Below are 25582 nucleotides of genomic sequence, written 5' to 3' on the forward strand. Positions count from 1 at the left end.
TAATCCCAGCCAATGGTAAATATATGGTGTGGAACTAAAGCATCGGGGGGGCGAGGGTGAGCGGGGGGTAGAGTGAGAGAGAGATATCTCTCTCTCTCTCTACCCCCCGCTAACACCCGCTGCCCCCCCCCGCTCACCCGCACCGCCCCACCGAGTCTGCTCAGACCAGTAAGCAGTTACTTGAGAAGAGCGATGCTCGCTCGAGTAACTGCTTAATCCGAGCGTGCTCGCTCATCTCTAGTTATGACCTTGTGCAAATTGAAAAAATAATCAAGTATTTCCCTGTCATTCTGCACTCACTACCCCATAGTCACAAAGTGTGAACAGAATGTTAGAAATCTTTAGAAATAAAAAAAAATGAAAAACTAAGATTTTGTATTGACCTAGCTCTGGGGCCTCCCATTTCTCTTGATCATCTTTGAGAGGTGTTTGTTCTTAGCCGTTTTGTCACTCGCGACCCCTAAAGGCGAGCTTCCTCCGTGTTTTCCGGTTTTGCACCGCTTCTTTCAGTCGTGTGATATCCATGCCAGTATCAGCTCTGACAGTATCAGCCATCGTGTCCATTGGGTTTGTTGGAGAATCGGCAGTAGAAGAGTAGAAGATTGAGTCAGAATATCAGATTGCAGCCTCAAATGAATTCTTATTAATATTTTTATTACAGATGATGATTTATCCTTCCAGTATCTGCTGATCGCACGGCTGCATTTGTACTGAACATCCATGGCAAATTTGTTATGTCTAAACTGCGTTCATTGATTGAAGTGGAAACATTAATCTACAAAGCAGAAGCAGCTATAAACCACTTATACTCTATGAAGAGCCTCTTGCTCAATTGTTATCTTTTCAGAACATTTAACATATCCATGTAGTGTTAAATATGGGCCCCCCTAATATTCTATATATGCAGTCGATAAACAAAAATAGGGACCAATACAATTTTTCTTGGTTTCCTTTTTAACTTTAGATAGATTCAATGAATTGACTTTAATCACCTATCCAAAGGATAAGTGCTGACTAGAGATGAGCGAGCACGCTCGGATACAGCAGTTACTCGAGCGAGCATCACTCTTCTCGAGTAACTGCTTACTGGTCCGAGCAGGCTCGGGGGGGCGGCAGAGGTGAGCAGCGGGTGGCGTGGGGTAGTGGGGGGGAGAGAGATCTCTCACTTTCCCCCGCAGCTCGTCACTCACCCCCGCCGCCCCCCGAGCTTGCTCGGACCAGTAAGCAGTTACTCGAGATGAGTGATGCTCGCTCGAGTAACTGCTGTATCCGAGGGTGCTCGCTCATCTCTAGTGCTGACTGTCTAAATGGTGGAATTCTCACCACATAGACACCCTCTGATCTCAAAAATAGGGATTTCATGTCCCCCTTTGGTTTTCGCTGAACCTCCACCCCTGCACACACAGGAACTCAAATGCTGCAGTGGCCGATCATGTATGTTGTTGCTCCATTCATTTCAATGGGACTGCCAGAGATAGTCAAGCACTTGGCAGTCTCATTGAAATGAATGGAGCACCAACTGGGGTGCTCAGCCAACAGTCCATTCAAGAATCTCCTCACTGCATGGGGAGCAGTGAGAAGAAGAAGGGGCCATGGGATTCCCATTTTCAAGATCAGTGGGGCTTTCAGTGGTTAACCCCCAAAAAGTTTTAGCACCGATTGTGTGGATAGGTGATGAAAGTCAATTCTGAGATAAGTTTCATTAGTTATACCTACATTTAAAGAAGTTATCTCAAAATAAGCCTCTCACTATCTGATTCTATCTTATATGACAATACTTACATGTACTTTTTACCTATGTCCCCTACTCCGTAGTGGTGGCATATGATTGTGCCATTTGCACGATGTTCCAGTAGAGTTGTTTCATATCCGTGGTACCTGGAAATGGAATGCCTACTGGTATGCCTGTGGCCAGTGCCTAATTTTGAAGTGGCAGCATAGCTTGATATGAGCATTTAGCTTTGGAGATGCTAATCTCAACCTATTAGAACACTATTAAGACCATATTGCTATGGTCTTAAAGGATCAGAGGCACAAGCCCCAAGTCATACTGTATGTACCAAAATCCCTGCCCCCTCAAGCAAAGGCAAATTTTACTTGCTAGGCCTAGGTACAATGGGTGAACTGCACGCTGTAACAGATAATACCTTTTAAATTAAATTGAACACTACAGAACATACAGGGGAATGCATTATTTATCACAGTCAGAATACAAAACTGTTACATTCAGTAGCTCAAGTAATGTTGCCTCTTATTAGAGTTGTTTTCTTTCCTTTTCTTCTCCATTTGGTCCAAACAACCATGATGACTTCTTCCAGCCTTGACTTGTGTCTGTATAGTTTACCGCTCACACATCTTAGACTCCTCATTTTTCCATCATTCTTACCTTCTTAAAACAAACTTCCCACCCTGGCACTTTAACAGTGTCATTTTGCTGCTACTCCTAATACTGTGCCTTCTGGGCAGTCATTGCCACCAAATACTGTACTGTAGACATATTATTACCATGCAGATCGTCGCCCTGAAAACACTAGTACCACACAGATAGTGAGTGCACCCTACAGTAATTAATGCTACACAGTGAACTCAAAAATAGTTGTGCCTTATAACCAGTGTCCCTAACAGTAATAGTGCCACTTAGTGTACTTAACGGTAATAACATCCACTAATTCCCCTGAAAAAGAATTTTAACAACTAAATAGCACTCCTGACAGTAATAATACTCAAGTAGTGCTTAAAAAAATTGTGGGAAGCAGAATGCCCAAAACAGTAGTTGTGCCCACACAGTACCCCCAAAAATAAGTGTGCCAAGCAGAGGGTGCCCAACATTAGCTGTTCTTCTATGCAGTGCCCCTAAAAGGAACTATGCTAACAAAAAAGCCCTCAGCAGTAATAATGCTACCACATAGTGATCCCAATTGTCACTGTCAGGGCCATCCATACTAATAATACCCTCACAATTGTCTCCTCCAGTATGCTTTAATTAGTAATTATGCCTTGTGTAATGAGTAATATTGCACCAATAATCATTACTCTCCCACATAATGCTCTGATTAATAACAGTGTCCCCACCAGTAATGCTCCCCCAGAGTACCCTCTTAACTAATAACAGTGCCTTCAATAGTAATGATACTCCATTTGAATACCTTTATTAGTAATAGTGCCCCCATAGTAATATTGCTTCTGCAGACTGCTAGCATCAATAGTAGTGCGCCCAGCAGTAATAATGCCTCCATTAGTAATAGTGTTCTCTAGAGATGAGCGAGTATACTCGCTAAAGGCAATTGCTCGAGCGAGCACTGCCATTAGCGAGTACCTGCCGACTCGAGACTGAAGGTTTGGGTGACGGCACGGGGGAGCAGTGAGTAGCGGCAGTCAGCAGGAGGGAGCGGGGGGGAGAGAGGGAGAGAGAGATCTCCCGAACCTTCAGTCTCGAGCGGGCAGGTACTCGCTAAAGGCAATGCTCGAGCAATAGCGTTTAGCGAGTATACTCGCTCATCTCTATTAAGGACAAACACTCGAGCGAGTATCGTCGTTTTCGAGTATCTGCCTGCTCGTCCGCAAAGATTCGGGGGGCGGCAGGGTGTAACGGGGGGAGATCTCTCTCTCCAACCCCCCCCCCCGCTACCCCCTGCTCACTCCTGTAACCCACCGCTCACCCCTGCCGGCACCCGAATCTTTGCGGACGATACACGCTCGAGTATTTGTCCTTAACGAGTATGCTCGCTCATCTCTAGTGTTCTCCTATAATAATAGAATAGAATCATAGAATAGTAGAGTTGGAAGGGACCTCCAGGGTCATCGGATCCAAGCCCCTGCTCAATGCAGGATCACTAAATCATCCCAGACAGATGTCTGTCCAGCATCTGTTTGAAGACTTCCATTGAAGAAGAACTCGCCACCTCCCGTGGCAACCTGTTCCACTAATTGATCACGCTCATTGTCTAATATCTAATCTGTGTCTCCTCCCTTTCAGTTTCATCCCATTGCTTCTAGTCTTTCCTTGTGCAAATGAGAATAGGGCTGATCCCTCTGCACTGTGACAGCCCTTCAGATATTTGTAGACAGCTATTAAGTCTCCTCTCAGCCTTCTTTTTTGCAAACTAAACATTCCCAGATGCTTTAACCGTTCCTCATAGGACATGATTTGCAGACCGCTCACCATCTTGGTAACTCTTCTCTGAACTTGCTCCAGTTTGTCTATGTCTTTATTAAAGTGGGGTGCCCAGAACTGGACACAGTATTCCAGATGAGGTCTGACTAAGGAAGAGTAGAGGAGGATAATGACCTCACGTGATCTAGACTCTATGCTTCTCTTAATACATCCCAGAATTGTGTTTGCTTTTTTTGCTGCTGTATCACACTGTTGACTCATGTTCAGTTTATGATCTATTAGTATACCCAAGTCTTTTTCACATACGCTGCTTAGCGCAATTCCTCCCGTCCTTTATGTGCTTTGTACAGAATAACCAAAATGGTAAAATCTGATGCAAATCCACACCAAAATAAGTGTCAAAATCTACACCAAAGAGTGCAGATTTTTGGGTGTGGATTTGCTGCAGATTTTTCCACTGTGGAAGCTCCACATCTACCACATGTTAATGCACCCGTAGGGTAGAAACACACAGTGCAGTTGCCCACACAGAACAAAACAATGGTCACACAAACTACTAGCAAAATTGTGCGACCATTGCGGGTAGCCAAGGTTTGGCCATGCGTAGCCAGCCACAGCCTGTCATTTCATCCTAAACCCACTTATAAATACTGCATCATGACTAACCTCAGTACACAAATACAGCACCAGAACCAAGCTCATAACATGAGTTTATGGGGCTTAACCCTTTCCAATCCACTGTCTGACGTCTAAAGACATTATGATTTAAGGCTGTACAGCTCCGATGTTGGAAGACGTCTGTCGGGGTTCTCTTACTGTATATTGCCAGCCTCTCTGCTGTCGGAGCCTATCCAACGTGTCACCTCATGCAGTACTGGCTTTAGCCAGCATATAGCGCCATTTTATAATGGCAGAAAAAGAGTAAGCCCCTTTTGATATTCTCAGCAATGAAAACAGGAGAGTAAAATGGATCCACACAACTTTTACCATATACTACCTTTTATTGCCTAGAAATGATACAGGTACTTTATTAGTATTACTTCTAAGACAAAAATAAATATGCATAAAAATAATCACATTGAATATGAAAACCATGCACATGTTATTGAGATCTTCTTCTTTTATGCATTGAGCCCATTCCCTGACAGAAAGGCGGGTATTTCACAGCATAGCATTTTTGGGCGTACGTAATACAACAAAACACCCTGTATTGGACAAAACAATCCTGGGGTATAAAAACTTTGCATAGATCAGAGACTGATGATTGGGTAAATGCAGGGATTTCGTCTTTTGCATAGCAATGATCCATCTGTAGGTGGTTTATCTGGTGTAATATGTAAATCCTGTTAAGTATGACCTCCTGAAAGGTGTCCTTCTTATCTGATTCAGACTTGGTTTAATCCATAAGATTAAGGTCACCATCTGTAGCTTCATTTATCCACTTTCTGTTTCAGGTGTCATGAGGGCGGTAATGTGCCGGACCTGTGATATTTTTTTTACAGCCGTCTTCAGGAGTCGCTTTAGATCTCGGAAGGCTATCTCATCCCTACAAATACACCACAAAGTACATTACATCAGCAGAATCTGCATTTCGCGTTCAACCAAAATCAAGAAAATAATCCTAGGCTCTAAAGACACAATGTGCAAGGAAACAATATCGTATCTCCTCGGAACTATTGCGCAAAGATGTCTTTCTGCCTTGAGAGCCCCTATTAAAAAGCAAAGAGGGTAAGAGTGGAAATCTAAACACGATATAGTATATGAAGTTGATTATAGGTAGCTCTCTACTCTTCATATATGACAAGCAGCTTCGGTATTGCTATCCCGGCCATGGAAAGTTAATAACGAGATGACAGCGATTAAAAATATCAAGAAAAAAAGTAATTAAAAAAGATTATGTTTATATTCAGTTGGAGACTGTATTGGCAGAGCAATATCTTTATCCTACAGTTTGGTATAATGGTAAGGCAGAAAGATATCAATGCGATTGCAGTTAAGCCAATGACACTTTTAAAGAGGTCGAATGTGTTGAAGACAGCATGGCTCCTTTATCTGTCCACTAAAAGTGCTTTAAATTGCTTTAAATTGGCCATAGATATACATATAGACATACTCTGGCTTTCAGCCAAAGGTATCAGTCCTGCGACTAACATCTACTATCCAGCATCACAAGGAAAACAAAGTATTCAGCAGGTTAAAATCAAACCTAGAAATGAAAAAATACCAGGCCAGCTTCTAAAAAAATCTTCTCCTTTAGGGCTTAGTCACACGGGCGCATTAGCGCCCGTACAGGGGCGCCAATGCGCCCGTGTGACTGAGCCCTTACTGCAGGAAGAAGACGGTCGACTCCCCGCAGCGCAGAAGAAAGAACACATGACCGGCAATGGAGACGGTCACATGTTCTTTCTTCTGGCGCTGCAGAGAGATGTCCGTCCTGAAGCGCGGTTGCCTTCTTCCTGCAGTAACGCCGATGCGCCCGTGTGACTAAGCCCTTACATATTCGTTAAAACACCATGATAAAATGCATCCGTACATAACTTTATGCCCCCTCCAGAAGGCATATATACCAATTCAGCATTGACTGAGTAGCACACTGAGTAGCGCTGCCGATTCCAGCCACCTGATTGGTTGTTGGGTACACCCCCCCCCCCCCTTAGGAGATCTGCATGAGTGCAACTTCGCGAGACCAGCGGGGGGTTAGGGCTTAGGGTTAGGTTTAGGGTTAGTTGCTGACCCTCCTACGGCCCTGCTGCTGCTTATTTAACGGGCCGGCCACTCGTGCAGATCTCCAAAGGGGTTGTGTGTACCCAACAACCAATCAGGTGGCTGGAATCGGCAGCGCAACTCAGTCAATGCTGAATTGGTATATATGCCTTCAGAAGATGCATTTCAAAGCTCTAAGGCTTCTTGATGACAGCATGGTGGGCAAAAACATCACAGTTCCATTAACCCCTTAAGGGCCAGGGTGTTTTTGTCCAGACACTTTTTAGGGATTTTACCTATGTGGTAGTTTTACTGCCCTATTCTTTTTTTTCTTCAGCTACCAAAACTATTTTTTTCCCATGACATGTAGGGCTGCAACTTTTTTCACTGACTTTTTTTGCGTTTTTTTTTTTGTTTTTTGAGTTTCAATAGGGGTTAAAAGCTAAGAAAATTATTTTTAAATTTATGGTTGTTTATTTTTAAAATTAGTATTTTTATGCTAAAATAAAGTATGGGAATGGTTTCCTCATTTTGATTCTGTCTGTTTTGATATATAATTTATAAGGTGTTGATTTGAATGACAGGGTGCTTATGGCAATGGTTTTGGTTGGTGTCGGCGATGGGTCATTTTCTTTAATCTAGATATATTTTTGGTTAAACCTATAATTGTTTTTTACTTATTTTTAAGTAGTTTTTTTTAATATCTATGTCCCCCATGGTGTCATATAAGACCTCTGGGGGACATTTACATTGTTTTTTTCTTTTTATTTCACACTCTTCCACTGTTACCTGGGGCATCAATAGGAGCAGCATCCATGGAAGGCTCAGTTACAGGAGAAAACATAGCCGTGTAGTAACAGTAGTCACTAACAGAGCTGTTCTGTTCTCTTCACTACATAGTGATCATTGAGCGCTATGTAGCCTGAAAGAGAGAAGGCAGAAGTGGTTAAAAACTGCTTCTGCCTTCTCCTTCAGGTGCTCAGCTGCGACTAACAGCCTGCTACATTGCAGGAACAAGAGCTTTAGTCCCACGACATATTTTTATTATCGAACGAGATAAAAGCCCCGGACCAAGCGCCATAACTTTACTGGGCTTAGTCCTTAAGGAGTTAAAAACCCAATTTCAACAAGTTGTAGCTTCTGTCAGAAAGTGTATAGCAGCACACTTCTGAAACTCTAAAGGAACTGTGATGGTTTTGCCCACCATGCTGTGATCAAGAAGCCTTAGAGCTTTGGACCACGTATGGTGCGGGGGCATACAGTTATGTGCGGATACATTTATCATGATGTTCTAATGAATATATAAATAAAGGAGAAGATTATTTCAGGGGCTGTCCTGGTATTTTCTTCTATTTCTGGATAATTTTCTGCTGGACCTTGCTTTAGAAAGACGGTGCTGGTTAATGGTTTGCTATTAAGGAGTGGGGAGCACTTCATATCGTATTTTCCTGTGGATAACATCTAACCTCTTAGACCTCCATAGGATCTGTCAGAAAACAGTTCTGATGCCAATGGCCAGTGATAGTGTTTAATTTACATTATATTTAAAGTTGGTTCCTGGCGCTTGTAATTTGACCATGCATTAGTTATTATGACTCCATGCAACTGTATGGAGATATACGTTGTGGAAGCTGCCAGAAAGAACTGAAGTATCAAATAAGAGGCAGTCAGTTTATATAAAATAACATACAACGTATCTTGGGCTTTTTTATTCATTTTCATACTAAAAATATGTCGGGGATTAAGGTGGAAGCTGCAGCTAGTTACAGTATACTAATTGTAACTAGCGGACACTAATGTGTTTGGCAGGCAAAATATTTAAAGGGATTGTCCGCGTTCTATTTTTTCAGTAAAACCTTGTTCCCATAACATAAGTAACCGGCATATACTCAACTCAGTCCAGGGCTCCTTTGTTTGTTTACAGGCTGCAGTCCCTGCCAGTTTTCGGGCCGTTACATGCCCTGCAGCCAATGACAGAGCTCATTGATCAAGTGCTGAGCTCTGTCATTGGCTGCAGCACCTATGATGTCCCGTAAACAGGCTGGGGCAACCTGTAAATGTGAAGTCAGAGAGGAGACCCGGAGCAGCAGCGTGGGATGCAGCGGATATAGGGAGAGGTGCATATGTTATAGCATGGGGAACAGGTTTTACTGAATAAATACAACTTGGACAGCCCCTTTAAAGTAGACAACAAGACAGAAGTTGCTCAGTGGACACAAGTCCTCGCTAGAATGTTAGATGTGTGCATTGCTCCTTGCTTTATGTCTGGTAAATTGCAATATATACAGGGGCATAACTATGGCAGATGCAGGGGATGCGGTTGCACCCGGGCCCAGGAGCCTTAGGGGGCCCATAAGGCCTCTCCTCTCCATATAGAAAGTCTAGTACTAGGAATAAAGCATTATAGTTGGGGCCCTGTAACAGATTTTGCATTGGGGCCCAGAAGCTTCAAGTTACGCCTCTGATCTCACAGATAGATGTCTAACCCACTTCAGTTATGATTGTTATATTTTTGTGATATTTTATCAAATCTATGGTCTATTATTGTACAAATAAAATGTTTTATTATGGGTTATGTGGCTTGGTAAGTTAGATTTCCTTCCTTTCAAATGTAAAAGTTATAAAGATTGTAAACTTTTAGTGTTCCGTTAAACAAGCACAACTTGTCCCTACACATAGGACCCCTGTAAACATTCCTATAGCTCTGTTACAGTACCGCTGTACACACATGAAGGACAGAATCATGTAAAAATCATTAAAAAAGTGATGAATAAATCCCTATCTCCCCTTATGGGAACATTAACAAGTTGGCCCTACACCTACAGCTGCCATTAAACCCATGGCACAAAGTTTAGTAAGACATGTGCTAGCAAGAAATACTCAATAATAGTTATGCTTGGCTGACCTACATGACATGCAACCAAACGTTTTGCACGATTTTATATATATATATATATATATATATATATATATATATAATCGGGGGAAGTCAAAAAAGTAAGGTTCCCTGCCATTACTTTTTTTAATAATATAGTCATATTGCATTAGTTTGCTTACCCAACTGACATAAACACATACCAAGTTTGTTTTTCATCATAATGACCTTCTTTCTGGGGTACTTTCTAAATACTTTTATCTTAGCTGGTAAAACACCGTATCTGGCTCCTATAGCCGATTTTTGTTTTTTCACCCTGTTTTATCCTTTCTATGTTGCTATTCTCTTGGAAGCATTAGCCTTGAAGGTGATTCTTTACTTTCAGAAAAAGATAAAAATTGAAGGATGGACAGTTGGAAGTACCGCCGAGATACTTCAGAATTTCCTAGTCACTACTTTCCGAAAGCTTTTGGGGATTATCATACAGTATGTACGGCTTTCTTCAGTATAGTTTTCTAATTTGCACATGCAATGACAGCTGTAGTAGAAGCAGTGATTTGCACCAAAGCCCACCAGTCCTATCCCAGAACATAACTGCAACTTGTTCGGAGAAATTTGTCAAGTTGCCATAAAACACCCTTAGAGGGAACCGGTCAGCTGTTCTGATCCATTCCTAAACTTCTGTCACCACTATGTAGGAGCTAGGGAGATTTTTGTGAACCTATCTATGTGTGCCATCAGTAATATAGCATACCCTAGTCAAAATACTTTGAAGAACTCCTACCCGCCATGCAAGTAATCTGTCTGCTGAGCCTTTCTTCATCAGTCAAGTGTTCTGTGATCTTTGTAGACTCTCATGTAGGCTTGACTGTTGTCTCTTTGTAGAGAACTGTAGATGGTGCAGGAGGTATCAGAAGGAAATCAATGAAGTGTAGATGGGAGGGGTTGTATCACAAGACACCTGCCTGCTGAAGAACTGCCCAGTAGACACTTGGAGACAGGGGCGTAACTAAAGGCTCAGGGGCCCTAATGCAAAAGGTGAGCTGGGGCCCCCTTCTATCTGTATCTGTACCCGTACCCATACCTAAAGCATGCTGCACAGAGGCATAACTTGAAGCTTTTGGGCCCCAATGCAAAACCTGTAACAGGGCCCCCAACTATAATGCTTTATTCATACTACTGGGCTCCATATATGGAGAAGAGAGGCCTTATGGGCCCCCTAAGGCTCCTGGGCCCAGGTGTAACCACATCCCCTGCATTCTCTATAGTTACGCCCCAGCTTGGAGATTAATTTGCATATGGCACAGGAATTGTTTAAAAAGCTTTTTATGAAATATGCTTTACTACTAATGGCACACATCTATATGTCCAGAAAGGTCTACCTAGCCCGGCATTCATAGTGGTTTAGAGGAGTCAAAACCGTTGACACGTTCCCCCTAATGTTCTTATCTCACTTGGATGGGTGGTCATCTGCTGCCGTTCCCTCAGCTATCATTATATTCGAGGCACAATGTGCACTGGGACCATTAATGGCTACAAGTTTGCAATTCATTTTAATTAAAGCAGTGTATTTCACGAAAGGAAGGAATTGCATCGGACCTCTCGTACTAAAACATTATTGCTTAACTGTGTATATTAAGAACATATGGCCCTAGCAGTAAGATCTGTCAACTAAGGACAAAATACCAAACTATGTGACAACACATTGTAACCAGCTGGCAGCAACCAAAGGACTCAAAGGAACCTTTTTTATGACTTCCCCAAATATAAATAATTTCATTCTTATATAACGTTATTAAAAATTAAACATGTGACTTAAAAACGATGAGAAATACTAAAAATAGGACCATTATTTCATTCTGTTACTTCTTCTGTTGTTTTTATAAAGCCAAAACCAGGAGTAGATCCATAACGGGAACCTGTCATCAACTATAAGCCCAATAAACTAAGTTCTGGTGCTTATAGTTTAGCTGACGAGGAGTCCAGGAGCCTCTTTTCATACTCACCTGGTCCCCTATTCCTGCAGTGTCCCCCAACAAAGTCAGTGCATGCACAGCCAGCATGACTAATTTCGAGAAGACTGATCATGCCTTCCCATTCATCTCTATGGCATGGGCTTCTGAAAACAATCAAACTGGAGCACAGGCTGACTTTGCCAGGGACCTTGCAGGATGGGGGGACCTGGTGAGTGTGAAAAGAGACTCCTTGGCTCCTTGGACTCCACGCCCCCTAAAGTATAAGCACCAGAACTTAAGTTATGACAGGTTCCCGTTAAAGTATACATTTTCCTTTTTGGAGTGGACTATTACTGGTTTTGGCTTGATCCTGAAATGTGAAACACAGAAACATCCTTGGGCTTCATTCAGACTGAATATTGTATCTGTACTTAATAGAGATGAGCGAGTATACTCGCTAAGGCACATTACTCGAGCGAGTAGTGCCTTAGCCGAGTATCTCCCCGCTCGTATCTAAAGATTCGGGGGCCGGTGGCGGGCGGGGAGCGGCGGGGGAGAGCGGGGAGGAACGGAGGGGAGATCTCTCTCTCCCTCTCTCCTCCCCCCTCCCCGCCGCAACTCACCTGTCACCCTCGCCTCACTTGTTACTTGCTCGAGTAATGTGCCTTAGCGAGTATACTCGCTCATCTCTAGTCATTAACTATTTGTAGCACCCGGGTTCCTGCAGTTCTCTGTATTTGAATATGCAGTGCTGTAGTCACCTATGATGCTGTAAGTTCAATTTAGTAGCATCATGGGGCTTTATGTATTTCGTTTGGAATACAAATAGTTAAACATTGATACAATTTGCTCATCTAAATGAGTCCTGGTCTACATTCTATTTGCTTGTGTAGTTAAACAATGTTTAAAAAATGCTTCTTTCAGTGCACTACAGGCCCATTAGAAAGAGTTAATTTAGTGTAGAAATACAAATGATGTTATCTTTTTTCCCCGACAATTTGCTGTTTTGTTTCTTACTTCAAAAAGGAATAAATCGAGAAGGTAGCAGGAATTTCAGAGTGAGTGCGTTATAGAAGAAAGAACGCGTCATTTAAGATGAAAAATAAAATACCCCGAGAATTATTACCGCTTTAACTTCCCCATTATGAACAGAATCAGATGTATTTATACGCCCCAGTAGAGCTGCATTAATATTTCACACAACTGTATATTTTAACAAGGAATTTGATGCCAATCCTTAATTAAATGCCCTATTTTAACTCCCAAGGAAAGACTCTCAGCATGATAAATAGCTTGGGAAGTTCTGCTGTGAATCCCAAATTACAATGTAACTCGCTATGAAACTGTAGCAATAACTTACCACTTTCTTTAAAGGATTACTGAATCTTAAGTAAGTAAGTAAGTAGCTGCTAACTAGATCTGCCCTTTCTTCCAACAAAAACACATACTAGTCCGGTTGGTTGTCGTAGCTCTCTATCAACAAATGATGGCTAACATTGGCTACAGCCTCTTCAAACAGATGACAGTTGGTTGTGTCCGGAGTCGGGCCCCTCACTGATCCTGGACACCCCCTTTAAATAAAACTAGGTCCCTGGTGGTTCTGAAAACTTAGCGAAATATTTTTTATTGATTAGGCTGTAGAGATGAGCTTGATACTCGTTCGAGTATTAGCGTGTTCGAGATGCTCGTTACTAGAGGCAAGTACCACGCGATGTTCGAGTTACTTTCACTTTCATCTCTGAGACGTTAGCGCGCTTTTCTGGCCAATAGAAAGACAGGGAAGGCATTACAACTTCCCCCTACGACGTTCAAGCCCTATACCACCCCCCTGCAGTGAGTGGCTGGCGAGATCAGGTGTCACCCGAGTATAAAAATCGGCCCCTCCCGCGGCTCGCCACACATGCATTCTGACAGAGATCAGGGAAAGTGCTGTCTTGCTGGAGTTGCTATAGGGAGAGTGTTAGGAGTATTTTAGGCTTCAAGAACCCCAACGGTCCTTCTTAGGGCCACATCTAACCGTGTGCAGTAGTGTGGAGGCTGCTTTTTGCAGTGTTGCACTTTTTTTTTTTTTTTTGTATATCGGCCGTGTAGAGCATTGCGCCCTGCAGTAATTATACATACTGCAGGGCCAGTAGTGGTGAGGCAGGGACAGAAGACATCTATTGTGAGGCAGGGACAGAAGACATCTATTGTGAGGCAGGGACAGAAGACATATATTTATTGAATATAGGCAGTGGGCCTTTCCAAAAACATTTCGGGAAAAAAATCTATTTGGGCTGCCTGTGACTGTCCTCAGTGTACTGGGTCTGTGCTGGGGGTAGTTGTCCTTCTAATTCATACGCAGCCAGTTAAGTGTTACAGCAGGCTTGCGCAAAATTATTTCCTGGTTCTGCTGTGCGTTCCGTAAGCGAAGTCAGCCTCCAACCACAGGCCAATAAGTGGCACATTTAATTACAGCGTTCTGTTTCTGCACTATTGGTAATACAGCATGCTGAGGGGTAGGGGTAGGCCTAGAGGACGTGGACGCGGGCGAGGACGCGGAGGCCCAAGTCAGGGTGTGGGCGCAGGCCGAGCCAGTGCGGTGGCCAGGGGTAGAGGCAGGTCCAGACTGAATAATCCACCAACTGTTTCCCAAAGCACCCCCTCGCGCCATGCCACCCTGCAGAGGTCAAGGTGCTCTACGGTGTGGCAGTTTTTCACAGAGACACCTGACGACCGACGAACAGTAGTGTGCAACCTTTGTCGCGCCAAGATCAGCTGGGGAGCCACCACCACCAGCATGCGCAGGCATATGATGGCCAAGCACCCCACAAGGTGGGACGAAGGCCGTTCACCGCCTCCGGTTTGCACCACTGCCTCTCCCCCTGTGCCCCAACCTGCCACTGAGATCCAACCCCGCTCTGAGGACACAGGCACTACCGTCTCCTGGCCTGCACCCACACCCTCACCTCCGCTGTCCTCGGCCCCATCCAGCAATGTCTCTCAGCGCAGCGTCCAGACGTCGCTAGCGCCACTGTTTGAGCGCAAGCGCAAGTACGCCGCCACGCACCTGCACGCTCAAGCGTTAAACGTGCACATTGCCAAATTGATCAGCCTGGAGATGCTGCCGTATAGGCTTGTGGAAACGGAGGTTTTCAAATGCATGATGGCGGCGGCGGCGGCCCCGCGCTACTCGGTTCCCAGTTGCCACTACTTTTCCCGATGTGCCGTCCCAGACCTGCACGACCACGTCTCTCGCAACATTGTACGCGCCCTCACCAACGCGGTTACTGCCAAGGTCCACTTAACAATGGACACGTGGACAAGCACAGGCGGGCAGGGCCACTATATCTCCCTGACGGCACATTGGGTGAATTTAGTGGAGGCTGGGACCGAGTCAGAGCCTGGGACCACTCACGTCCTACCCACCCCCAAAATTGGGGGCACCAGCCCGGGGCTGGTATCTGCGGCGGTGTATGCTTCCTCCACTAAACCACCCTCCTCCTCCTCCTCCTCCAACGCAACCTCTGTCTCGCAATCAAGATGTGTCAGCAGCAGCACGTCGCCAGCAGTCGGTGTCGCGCGACGTGGCAGCACAGCGGTGGGCAAGCGTCAGCAGGCCGTGCTGAAACTACTCAGTTTAGGAGAGAAGAGGCACACGGCCCATGAACTGCTGCAGGGTCTGACAGAGCAGACCGACCGCTCGCTTACGCCGCTGAGCCTCCAACCAGGCATGGTCGTGTGTGACAACAGCCGTAACCTGGTGGCGGCTCTGCAGCTCGGCAGCCTCACGCACATGCCATGCCTGGCCCATGTCTTTAATTTGGTGGTTCAGCGCTTTCTGAAAAGCTACCCACACTTGTCATACCTACTTGGAAAGATGCGCCAGGTCAGCGCACATTTCCGCAACTCCAAGACAGACGCTGCCACCCTGCGGACCCTGCAACATCGGTTTAATCTGCTAGTGCACCGACTGCTGTGCGACGTGCCCACACGGTGGAACTCTACGCTCCACATGTTGGCCAGGCTCTATGAGCAGCATAGACCTATAGTGGAATACCAACTCCAACATGGGCGGCGTAGTGGGAGTCAGCCTCCTCAATTCTTTACAGAAGAGTGGGCCTGGTTGGCAGACATCTGCCAGGTCCTTGGAAACTTTGAGGAGTCTACCCAGATAGTGAGCGGGGATGCTGCAATCATTAGCGTCACCATTCCTCCGCTATGCCTCTTGAGAAGTTCCCTGCAAAGCATAAAGGCAGACGCTTTGCACTCGGAAACGGAGGCGTGGGAAGACAGTATGTCGCTGGATAGTAAGAGCACCCTCATGTCTATATCTCAGCGCGTTGAGGAGGAGGAGGAGGGGGAGGAGCTTGAGGAGGAGGGGGAAGAGACAGCTTGGCCCACTGCTGAGGGTACACATGCTGCTTGCCTGTCATCCTTTCTGCATGTATGGCCGGAGGAGGAGGATCCTGAAAGTGATCTTCCTAGTGAGGACAGCCATGTGTTGCATACAGGTACCCTGGCACACATGGCTGACTTCATGTTAGGATGCCTTTCTCGTGACCCTCGCGTTACACGCATTCTGGCCACTACGGATTACTGGGTGTACACACTGCTCGACCCACGGTATAAGGAGAACCTTTCCACTCCCATTCCTGAAGAGGAAAGGGGTTCGAGAATGATGCTATACCACAGGGCGCTGGTGGATAAACTGATGGTAAACTTCCCATCCGACAGCGCTAGTGGCAGAAGGCGCAGTTCCGAGGGCCAGGTAGCAGGGAAGGCGCAGAGATCAGGCAGCATGTACAGTGCAGGCAGGGGAACATTCTCCAAGGCCTTTGCCAGCTTTATGGCTCCCCAGCAAGACTGTTTCACAGCTCCCCAGTCAAGTCTGAGTTGGCGGGAGCACTGTAAAAGGATGGTGAGGGAGTACATAGCCGATCGCACGACCGTCCTCCGTGACGCCTGTGCCCCCTACAACTACTGGGTGTCGAAGCTGGACACGTGGCCTGAACTCGCGTTGTATGCCCTGGAGGTGCTTGCTTGTCCTGCGGCTAGCGTCTTGTCAGAGAGGGTGTTTAGTGCGGCTGGGGGAATCATCACGGATAAGCGTACCCGCCTGTCAACCGACAGTACCGACAGGCTTACACTCATCAAGATGAGCAAAGCCTGGATTTCCCCAGACTTCTCTTCTTCACCAGTGTACAGCAGCGATACCTAAACAATACGTATGGAAGCATTGCTCTCTATCACCATCAAAAACGTGGACCTTTTAGCTTCATCAATCTGTGTATAATATTCCTCCTCCTCCGCCTGCTCCTCCTCCTGAAACCTCACATAATCACGCCGAACGGGCAATTTTTCTTAGGCCCACAAGGCTCAGTCATATAATTTTTCTAAACAATTTTTATACGTTTCAATGCTCATTAAAGCGTTGAAACTTTCACCTGAACCAATTTTTATTTTAACTGGGCTGCCTCTAGGCCTAGTTACCAATTAAGCCACATTTTTCTGAGTTACATTAGTACTGTTGGTACACCAATTTTTTGTGGCCCTCGCCTACAGTGTAATCCAATTAATTTTTGGCCCACCTGTATTACAGCTGACGTTACATCAGCTGTGCTGGGCACTGCAATGGGATATATTTATGTACCGCCGGTGGGTTCCAGGGAGCCACCCATGCTGTCGGTCCACATGGAGTTGTAACTGCATGTGTCCACTTCTAAAGAACCCCAGTCTGACTGGGGCATGCAGTGTGGGCCGAAGCCCACCTGCATTAAACATGACATTACCTCAGCTGTGATGGGCAATGCTATGGGATATATTTATGTGCCGCCGGTGGCTTCCTGGCACCCACCCATGCTGTCGGTCCACAGGGACTTCACAATAGGGAGTTGTACCTGCCTGTGTCTATGAATTAAAAAGCCCGGTCAGGTTGGGGCATGCAGTGTGGGCCGAAGCCCACCTGCATTTAATCTGACGTTAGCTCTGCTGTCCAGGGCACTGCAATGGGATACATTTATGTACAGCCGGTGGGTTCCAGGGAGCCACCCATGCTGTGGGTGCACACGGAATTCCCATTGCGGAGTTGGGGATTCCCAGTTGTACCTGCCTGTGACTATTTATAAAAAAACGCGGTCTGACTGGGGCATGCAGACACCTTGACAGAATGAATAGTGTGTGGCACATAGGTTCCCCATTGCTATGCCCACGTGTGCAGCTCCTGATGGCGGTGGCACAGGATTATATTTCTCATTGCTTCTGTACAGCATTGTGGGCTATCACCCCGCCCCTTTTAAAGAGGGTCGCTGCCTAGCCGTGCCAACCCTCTGCAGTGTGTGCCTGCGGTTCCTCCTCATGGCAGACGCACTTATAAATAGACATGAGTGTGGCGTTGCATGAGGGCAGCTGAAGGCTGAGCAGGGACAATTTGGTGTGCGCTGTGGACACTGGGTCGTGCAGGGGGGGGGGGTTGGGCAGCATGTAACCCAGGAGAAGTGGCAGCGGAGTGTCATGCAGGCAGTGATTGTGCTTTGTTGGAGGTAGTGTGGTGCTTAGCTAAGGTATGCATTGCTAATGAGGGCTTTTCAGAAGTAAAAGTTGTTGGGAGGGCCCACTCTTGCCGCTATTGTGGCTTAATAGTGGGACCTGGGAACTTGAGATGCAGCCCAACATGTAGCCCCTCGCCTGCCCTATCCGTTGCTGTGTCGTTCCCATCACTTTCTTGAATTGCCCAGATTTTCACAAATGGAAACCTTAGCGATCATCGGCGATATACAAAAATGCTTGAGTTGCCCATTGACTTCAATGGGGTTCGTTACTCAAAATGAACCCTCGAGCATCGCGATAATTTCGTCCCGAGTAACGAGCACCCGAGCATTTTGGTGCTCGCTCATCTCTATTAGGCTGTTTTAATTCATAATTTTTAGAATTTGCCTAAAAAATAACATACAGTACGTATAATTACAGAAGAAGCAGAATAGCCTCTTCAATACAAAGACGGCACTTCTCTATTTTATGCCTCTAGCTTAATGGTCATCAATAGTTTAGTCCTGAAAAAACCCTTCAATACAGTACTTATGTGGCAATATTTCTTGAAAAACTCTAAAAAAAAAAATCCAAAATGGAATGTATTGAAAGCAACACAGATATAGCAATTGCTGACATTTCCTAGTAGTGCACTGAGAGATAATTAATATTCAGTCAATTTGTCTTACAATATCTTCAAATTGTTTTGAGTAGAAATAGTAAATTTGTGAATTTAAAGGGGTTTGCTTGGCAAAAACTATCATCCACATAGGTCAACCATAGCTAATCACTTGGGATCCTTGGCGATGAGCTGATCACCCGACCTACTCTTAGGGCCGGATGTGCATGATAGAGGATGGGAGAGATAGTGTCTTAGCTGTCTTCACTCCCATTGAAATCAATTGGGAGCTAAACCTGGCTATTAAACTTCCGGCACTTGGCTATTAAACTTCCGGCACTTCCACCCCCGACACCCGAGACGACTGTGGAAGTGTAATAGCCACTTCAGCTCCCACAGAATTCAATGGGAGAGTAGCCAGCTAAGCACTTCCGCGCCCTATGATGAACATCTGGCCTCGCTGCATTGACAGCGGCCCGGACGATCAGCTCATCTCCAGGAAATCTGAGCGGTGGGTCCCCGATGATTAACTGAGGATAGCTCATGAATAGCTTTTGCCCAGAAGACAACCTTAAATTCTTACTCCATAAACATGAAGCGTGCCCATACATATGTAAGATAGAGGGTCGGATTCTGTACACTTTGACGTGAATCAAAGACCGTTTCCTTTAATTATGATTGTCCAGGCAACCTCTATAAAGCTTACAGAATCTCTCCCAAAGATATAGTCTATTTGCTGTCGGCAATATTTTACACAGCGTTCAATATCTTTCCAATTATGAATGACGACCCTTGTAAAAAACATACACCTAATTGGTCGTAATATGAAAACTGTCTCATTGTATTTGTATGGACCATGGATTGTATGTCATCCACATAGAATATAGTTTCCTTTCTATACATGAACATAATATACAAACCCATATTAGTTTCCGACACAGAACACTAAAAATGCGAATCGGTCATTTGGATTTTAGATCTTACTAATAAGCAAAATATTGACTTAATAATCTTCCTTCTACTTGACATTTCATGGTTCACATTAAAGGAACATGAAGAGAGAACAGTAAATTAAGCAGGCACTGGGACTAGTTGAGTTATCATATGCATGTTCAATAGGTTTATATGAAAAAAGGGAAGGAGCAAGTGGGATGGAACAAACTTGATTGGCCAAAAGTCTCAATGCTGCTGATGGTTGTCCACTATCTTTAGACCAGCACCCAGAATCTGCTCCTCTGTTCTTTTCTCAGCTAGCCGGATCTGCAAAAGCTGAGCAAACAACAAGAGACACGGTGGACAGTCAGTTTAAAGCACCAGCTCCTTATGTGTAACTTCTCAGACAAATACAAATGATATCAGACATACCATTACTCGCTTTTTCCTGTCTTCTGATCACCAGTAGATTCATCCGAGGAAAGCTAAAAATATGAGTTATTTCTGTCTTCTTTAAATTAAGAATTATTAAAGTATAATTGATTGACTTGAGTTCTTGAGGGGTGTGGGGGGTGATTAAAAGGCAAATGAGGGCATGAGGATGTGTTTCTCTTTTTGAGTCTTCTCTCGCAGTAGTAATTTAAGCTTGTTTTGTACACGCTTGTTTAAGAGACTGGTGCTTTAAGCAAAGGGAAGTTTCTCCCGATGGTTTCCTACCTTTACTACCGTTATCTGGCCTGGTTGGCATTAGTATCTTTTGGCCAACAAGAAGACAGTTATCTTTAAGCTGGCTATACACTAGAGATTTTGGATGACCGAAAAAGGCATTTTCGTCACCTTCTCCTGACCAAAGAGCATGACAGATGTTGATCGAAGGCAGATATCTGTGAAAAGTTGATCTGTAGTGTTGGATTTTGTTTCGACTGTCTTCCATCCAACAACAGATTTGCATCCTGAAGCCCATACTAAAGCTGTAGGTCAAGACAGAGATCCATCCATGATTTGCCATTTTAACAATACAACAACCTTCACAGGCCAACCATGATCAACACGTCGTTTAGAAAGTGACTACATGAAATCAGTAATGTATGGCCAGCTTTAGAGTAAGGTCACACAGTAAGGTTGGGGCTACTTGGAGACACTGTAAGTGCAACTTTTTGAATTCTAACTATCAAGTACAGTTGCAGTCCAGGGGAGTACTGTGAACTGTATGCAACCGAGTGCATTCCTCTGAAGTCCAGCTGTTGCTCAATAGTCGGGAAGTTGTAGAAGTTGTGCTCCAAAAAGTCTCCAAATAGCTCCAGCCTAAAAGTGATGCATAGAGAACCTCCTGATTATTGCTATGCAATTAGGAGAGAAGTTGCCATTAGACTGCAGGAGAAGTGGTGACACATATAGCATGTAATGTTATACATTTTCATGCATAACATTACCTCAGATATTCTTCCTTGCAAGTTGCTTTTCTGCTTTTCTTCTTTTGAAAGCGGTTATCTCATCCTGCAGAAAACCATGACCCACTTGCCTGTGAACGATATCAAAATAGTGACGGAAAAAATACAAAAACACAGTTAGGTGGACAGCAAGAGGATATCCTGCGCCTGGACCGCATGGTGGCTCCGCTTACCCTGGCTTGATCACTGGTGGGACAGGTAACGGTTTTGTAAAACCTTCTTTTCCAACCAGCCAGTATGTCTCTTCCATACCTTTACCCTTATCCAAAAGAGACAAAGGACATAATTACCAGGTGGCTTTGGAGGACCCCCGCTGTTCCACCAAAGTCGGGCTAAATAAAAGCCTCCAATTCAGTATAGTGAAATATAAAGGTACAAAAAAAACCTGGTTTTATCCAGTGATTGGGAGTCCACTGTATCTCAGGAAAAGGATTTTTTTTTTAGATTTAAGGGCTCATTCACATGGACGATTTTGCGCAGCTATGTTACACACGCAAAAAAATTGCAACTAATTAAACCAACGGTTTCCAATGGAAACTTTCAGATGAACCATTTTAAGCCACTCAAAAAAAAAGGATAGGACATCAGCGGCTGAGCAAAAAGATAGGTCTTGACTATAGTGCTATAGAAGTGTATGTAAGGGGGAGTGAGATTATCAGAGGGTAGGGGGGGGTGCTGATAAACAATGGCAATGGTAGGGAGAGGGAGTGTGAGAAACAATGCCAGAGGGAGGGGGAGTGAGTTAAGTAGCGGGGAGTGCTGATAGAGAGTGTTAAATGGGTGTATGTAGGTTTTGTGCTGCCCGGATGCCATTTTTTAAGCTCCCACACTTGTGTGAATGGGCGATTTAAACGCTAATGAGGCCCTGAACTTGATCGCAGAAAATCATCCATTCACACGATTTTTGAGCGACTTCGCTGCAATTCTTTTGCACGGCTATTGTCCGCACGATTTTGACGCCTATATGAGTGAGCCCTAAAAGTTATATTTACTAAGTGCTGGTCATCATTCTTTCCAAGAATCAGAGTCATAATGTGCTTCATACAAATGTGTGGCTGACAATCCGTATGTTTAAGGCCGAATGCACACGACTGGATAGGATTCCGTATACGGGATCCCGCAGCAGAATCCGAACTGTGGACCCCCTGCATACCTGTCCGCAGTGTCTTCATCTGTATATGCGGATGTGCTGGTTTAACCGGCCGGCACATGCGCAGTACAGATGATGCCACGCTGTTGCTAGGCAATGACGCGGATCCCACGGCCCGTCCGCAGCTGTCACTGCTGTCACGGGCTGTGGATCGGCTTCCATTGACTTCCACCCGTGAGCGGAAAATCGCTATTGATTTCTGCTTGTGGGCATTGAAACCCGCGCCTATATAGCATGTCTATGGCCGGTATTTGCGGCAGAATCCAGAGTCAGACGCCGCTGCGGATTCCGCAATGTAAACCCAGACGTGTGCATTTGGGCCTGAGAGTTTTTTGGTTTTGTGTAAAAAATGCTGAATGATTGCGTAATGAAGAAAATATGCAACTTTTTAGTTTACTTAGAACTAGAGATGAGCGAGCATACTTGCTAAGGGCAATTACTCGATCGAGCATTGTCCTTAGTGAGTACCTGCCCGCTCGGAAGAAAAGATCTGGCTGCCGGCGGCGGGCGGTGAGCGGCGGGGGAGAGCGGGGAGGAATTGAGGGGAGATCTCTCTCTCTCCCTCTCTCCCCCCCACTCACTGCCGCAACTCACCTCTCACCTGCGCCGGCAGCCGAACCTTTTCTTCCGAGCGGGCAGGTACTCGCTAAGGGCAATGCTCGATCGAGTAATTGTCCTTAGCGAGTATGCTCGCTCATCTCTACTTAGAACTCCTAAATCGCTATGACTTTCGGAATCTCTATCAGTGAATATAATCATGCTTTTTTACATTCATAGTTTGCTCCAATTGTACACATTTTGAGCAAGCATCTGCATAAAAGTAGTAGATGTACCAACATTTGTGCCAGTTACTAAAAGGATCAGTATTATCCATTTAAAGCCATTTTCAGATGACCATAATATGGCCATTAGTACATCCACAATATTTAGACCTCCTGCGATTCTTTTGAATCAAACTTAGATAATCATAAATAATCCAATTGATAGCAAATACTTCACTGAATAGTTACATTTCACAAATAATGGGATTTGTGACTGTACCCTTCGGTTAGATGTTTGAAGGGGTTGTCCAGTTGTAAACTATTCATGACTTACCTGTAGGATAGGTCATCAGTAGTAGCTCTGTGGGAGTTCACCGCCTGGAGCGTCCGACGATCAACTATTTATTGTGTCTGTGTGCTCATGCACCAAACTGATTTCTGCAGAAAGCAGATGTCTCCGTTCTTACTGCTTGGCATTGCAGGCATTGACATGACTGGAAACTTTACCTGTAATACCAGGCCAGGCCACTGACGTAAGAGCGGAGCTATCTTCTTCCTGTAGAAATCCAATCACACTGGCTGGTGAACTTCAGGGGTCCTGGACGACAAACCCCAATCGATCTACTATAGATGGTCTATCTTAAGGATATGTCATCAATAGTTTACAACTGGACAACCTCTTGAATTACAAATTCAGAGTTAAGCACATATTAACCAAACATGTTAAAAATACTGTAAAAAATAAACATATGCACCTATGACCCCGGTTATGAGAAAAACCATGCATTTGAAGCCAGCGACACCAGTAGTAGAAATTGAAACAAAAGCTGCCTATGTGATCATTTAAAGCCGTGAGTAGAAAACTACGAGCACATAAGAGGACATTCTGATATGTTGTTTGTGTGGCCATGGGTGCAGCTGTACTTTGCATCATATACTGAGCCCTGTGTCACTTATGAAGAGGCTAGTGTGTTTTTCGGAACAACAGTGTACAAATAAACAACAGACATATTCTCAAGCAAGAAGCAAAGTGTACGCAATGCGATACAGCGACTATATAGCATCACACATAAAACGGAGATTACGATCATTAAGAAAATACTGTGTCCTTAAGAAAATAATTGAGAAGTGGTTTATAACGTAGAGACAGATCTTCACCCGTATGCCTCATGCACATTTTAGGCTAGGGCTACACAGTGACTTTGGCGGCAACATAGGATGTAGAGAGCCCAAAGATCACAATGTAGCCCTGCCATCTCGCAATCCTCAAGAATTCAATGTAGCAAAGGCTGACTTGCAATTTGTTGGTCGCGTTTGCAGCAACTTGCAACATGACCTGCATTGACTTCTATCAGATTAGGAGGTCACATGACTACAGTGTGATCTATTAACTAATTCATTCAGCAGTTTGCAATGGTATTAGTGTATTTTGACGCCACCGGAAGGTAGGGATGTGACGGGGCTTACATAGAGGGACGGCCCTGTCACACCCTAACCTCCGCATTGGCAGTTAGTGAGCGTGTAGTGCCGTGCCCCCGCAGCAGTGTTACTCACCAGCCGGGCGCCTCGTTGCTCTGTGGTTCAGCGCGGGTCCGTTGGGTGCTGCTTTTGGTGCGGCGGAGGACTTTAGTGAGGCCTCCCACTGCAGAGCCGGAGGACCGGGTGAGACACAGCGGCAGTGGGGAACAGCGCCGCAGACATAGCAATGCCGGAGCCTGCAGCGGAGCACGGGGGAGACTGCAGGCAGCCCCACCTCAGACTCTGGAACCCAGTGGTGAGCGTGGAGCACAGCGGGTGACAGAGCAGAACATTGTACATGACTGAGGATCCGGAGGTGCTAAGACACTGCTGGAGTCCACCACAGCGCGGACAACTGGAGACAAAGGGGAGCTGAGGAACTCCTTGAAGTGCACCGCTGGAGGCTGCAGAGCAGCCGGTGGTGAGGTGAGCAGCGCGATTGGCCGAGCACGGAGCTAAGACAGGGGGACATGAGCCTTTAAGCGCAGCGCTGTAGCCCGCAGTGCAGCCGGGGGAGGTGAGCATCGCAGGCTGGGGAGCAGAGAGGAAGGCTGGGGGGAACTGAAGCTAGGCTATCCTTCAGCTTTTTAGCCAATCGGAAGCTAGGGGTGTGAGAGGGGTATTCCTCCTGTCAAACCCCTAGCTTCTGGTGGCGTCAAGATGCACTAATACCGTTTGCAACATATATATAAGGCAAAGGCTGCCCTGTGATCTTTGAACATGTGAGCTGTTTCACCGTGTAGCCCTAGTCTTATGTATATTGCAAACTGCTCAATCCATTACTTAATAGATGAGTACATAAATACAGAGTAGTCCCTATCCCTTTGTTGTGTGGGGCTTGTGTTGGTCCCATTTAGATCTATAGAGACCAAATGAGATATAGATTCCTTTTGCCACAGCAAAATTCCGCAGGGAAATTCCGTGGCAAATCCGCCCCGTGTGAACCCAGCCTAAGGATGCTTCCCAGGTGAAAGTTTCTGCGAGATGCATCTAAAA

The 25582-nt window shown here is 45.2% G+C and overlaps 1 protein-coding gene across 1 annotated transcript in view; it reads right to left on the reverse strand.

Annotated features, from left to right (window-relative positions):
* Positions 1 to 5394: 5394 nt before the first annotated feature.
* GUCY2F (guanylate cyclase 2F, retinal) overlaps positions 5395 to 25582 on the reverse strand; it is a 76682-nt gene continuing 56494 nt past the window's right edge. The window contains exons 19-20 of the mRNA XM_066582111.1: positions 21331 to 21416; positions 5395 to 5660 (exon numbers count right to left, since the gene is read on the reverse strand). Of these exons, the coding sequence (XP_066438208.1) occupies positions 5549 to 5660; positions 21331 to 21416 (198 nt within the window). The 3' untranslated portion in view covers positions 5395 to 5548. The remainder of the gene's footprint in view (positions 5661 to 21330; positions 21417 to 25582) is intronic.

Source organism: Eleutherodactylus coqui, chromosome 10 (genome assembly GCF_035609145.1).
Source record: "Eleutherodactylus coqui strain aEleCoq1 chromosome 10, aEleCoq1.hap1, whole genome shotgun sequence".
NCBI classification, from domain to species: domain Eukaryota; kingdom Metazoa; phylum Chordata; class Amphibia; order Anura; family Eleutherodactylidae; genus Eleutherodactylus; species Eleutherodactylus coqui.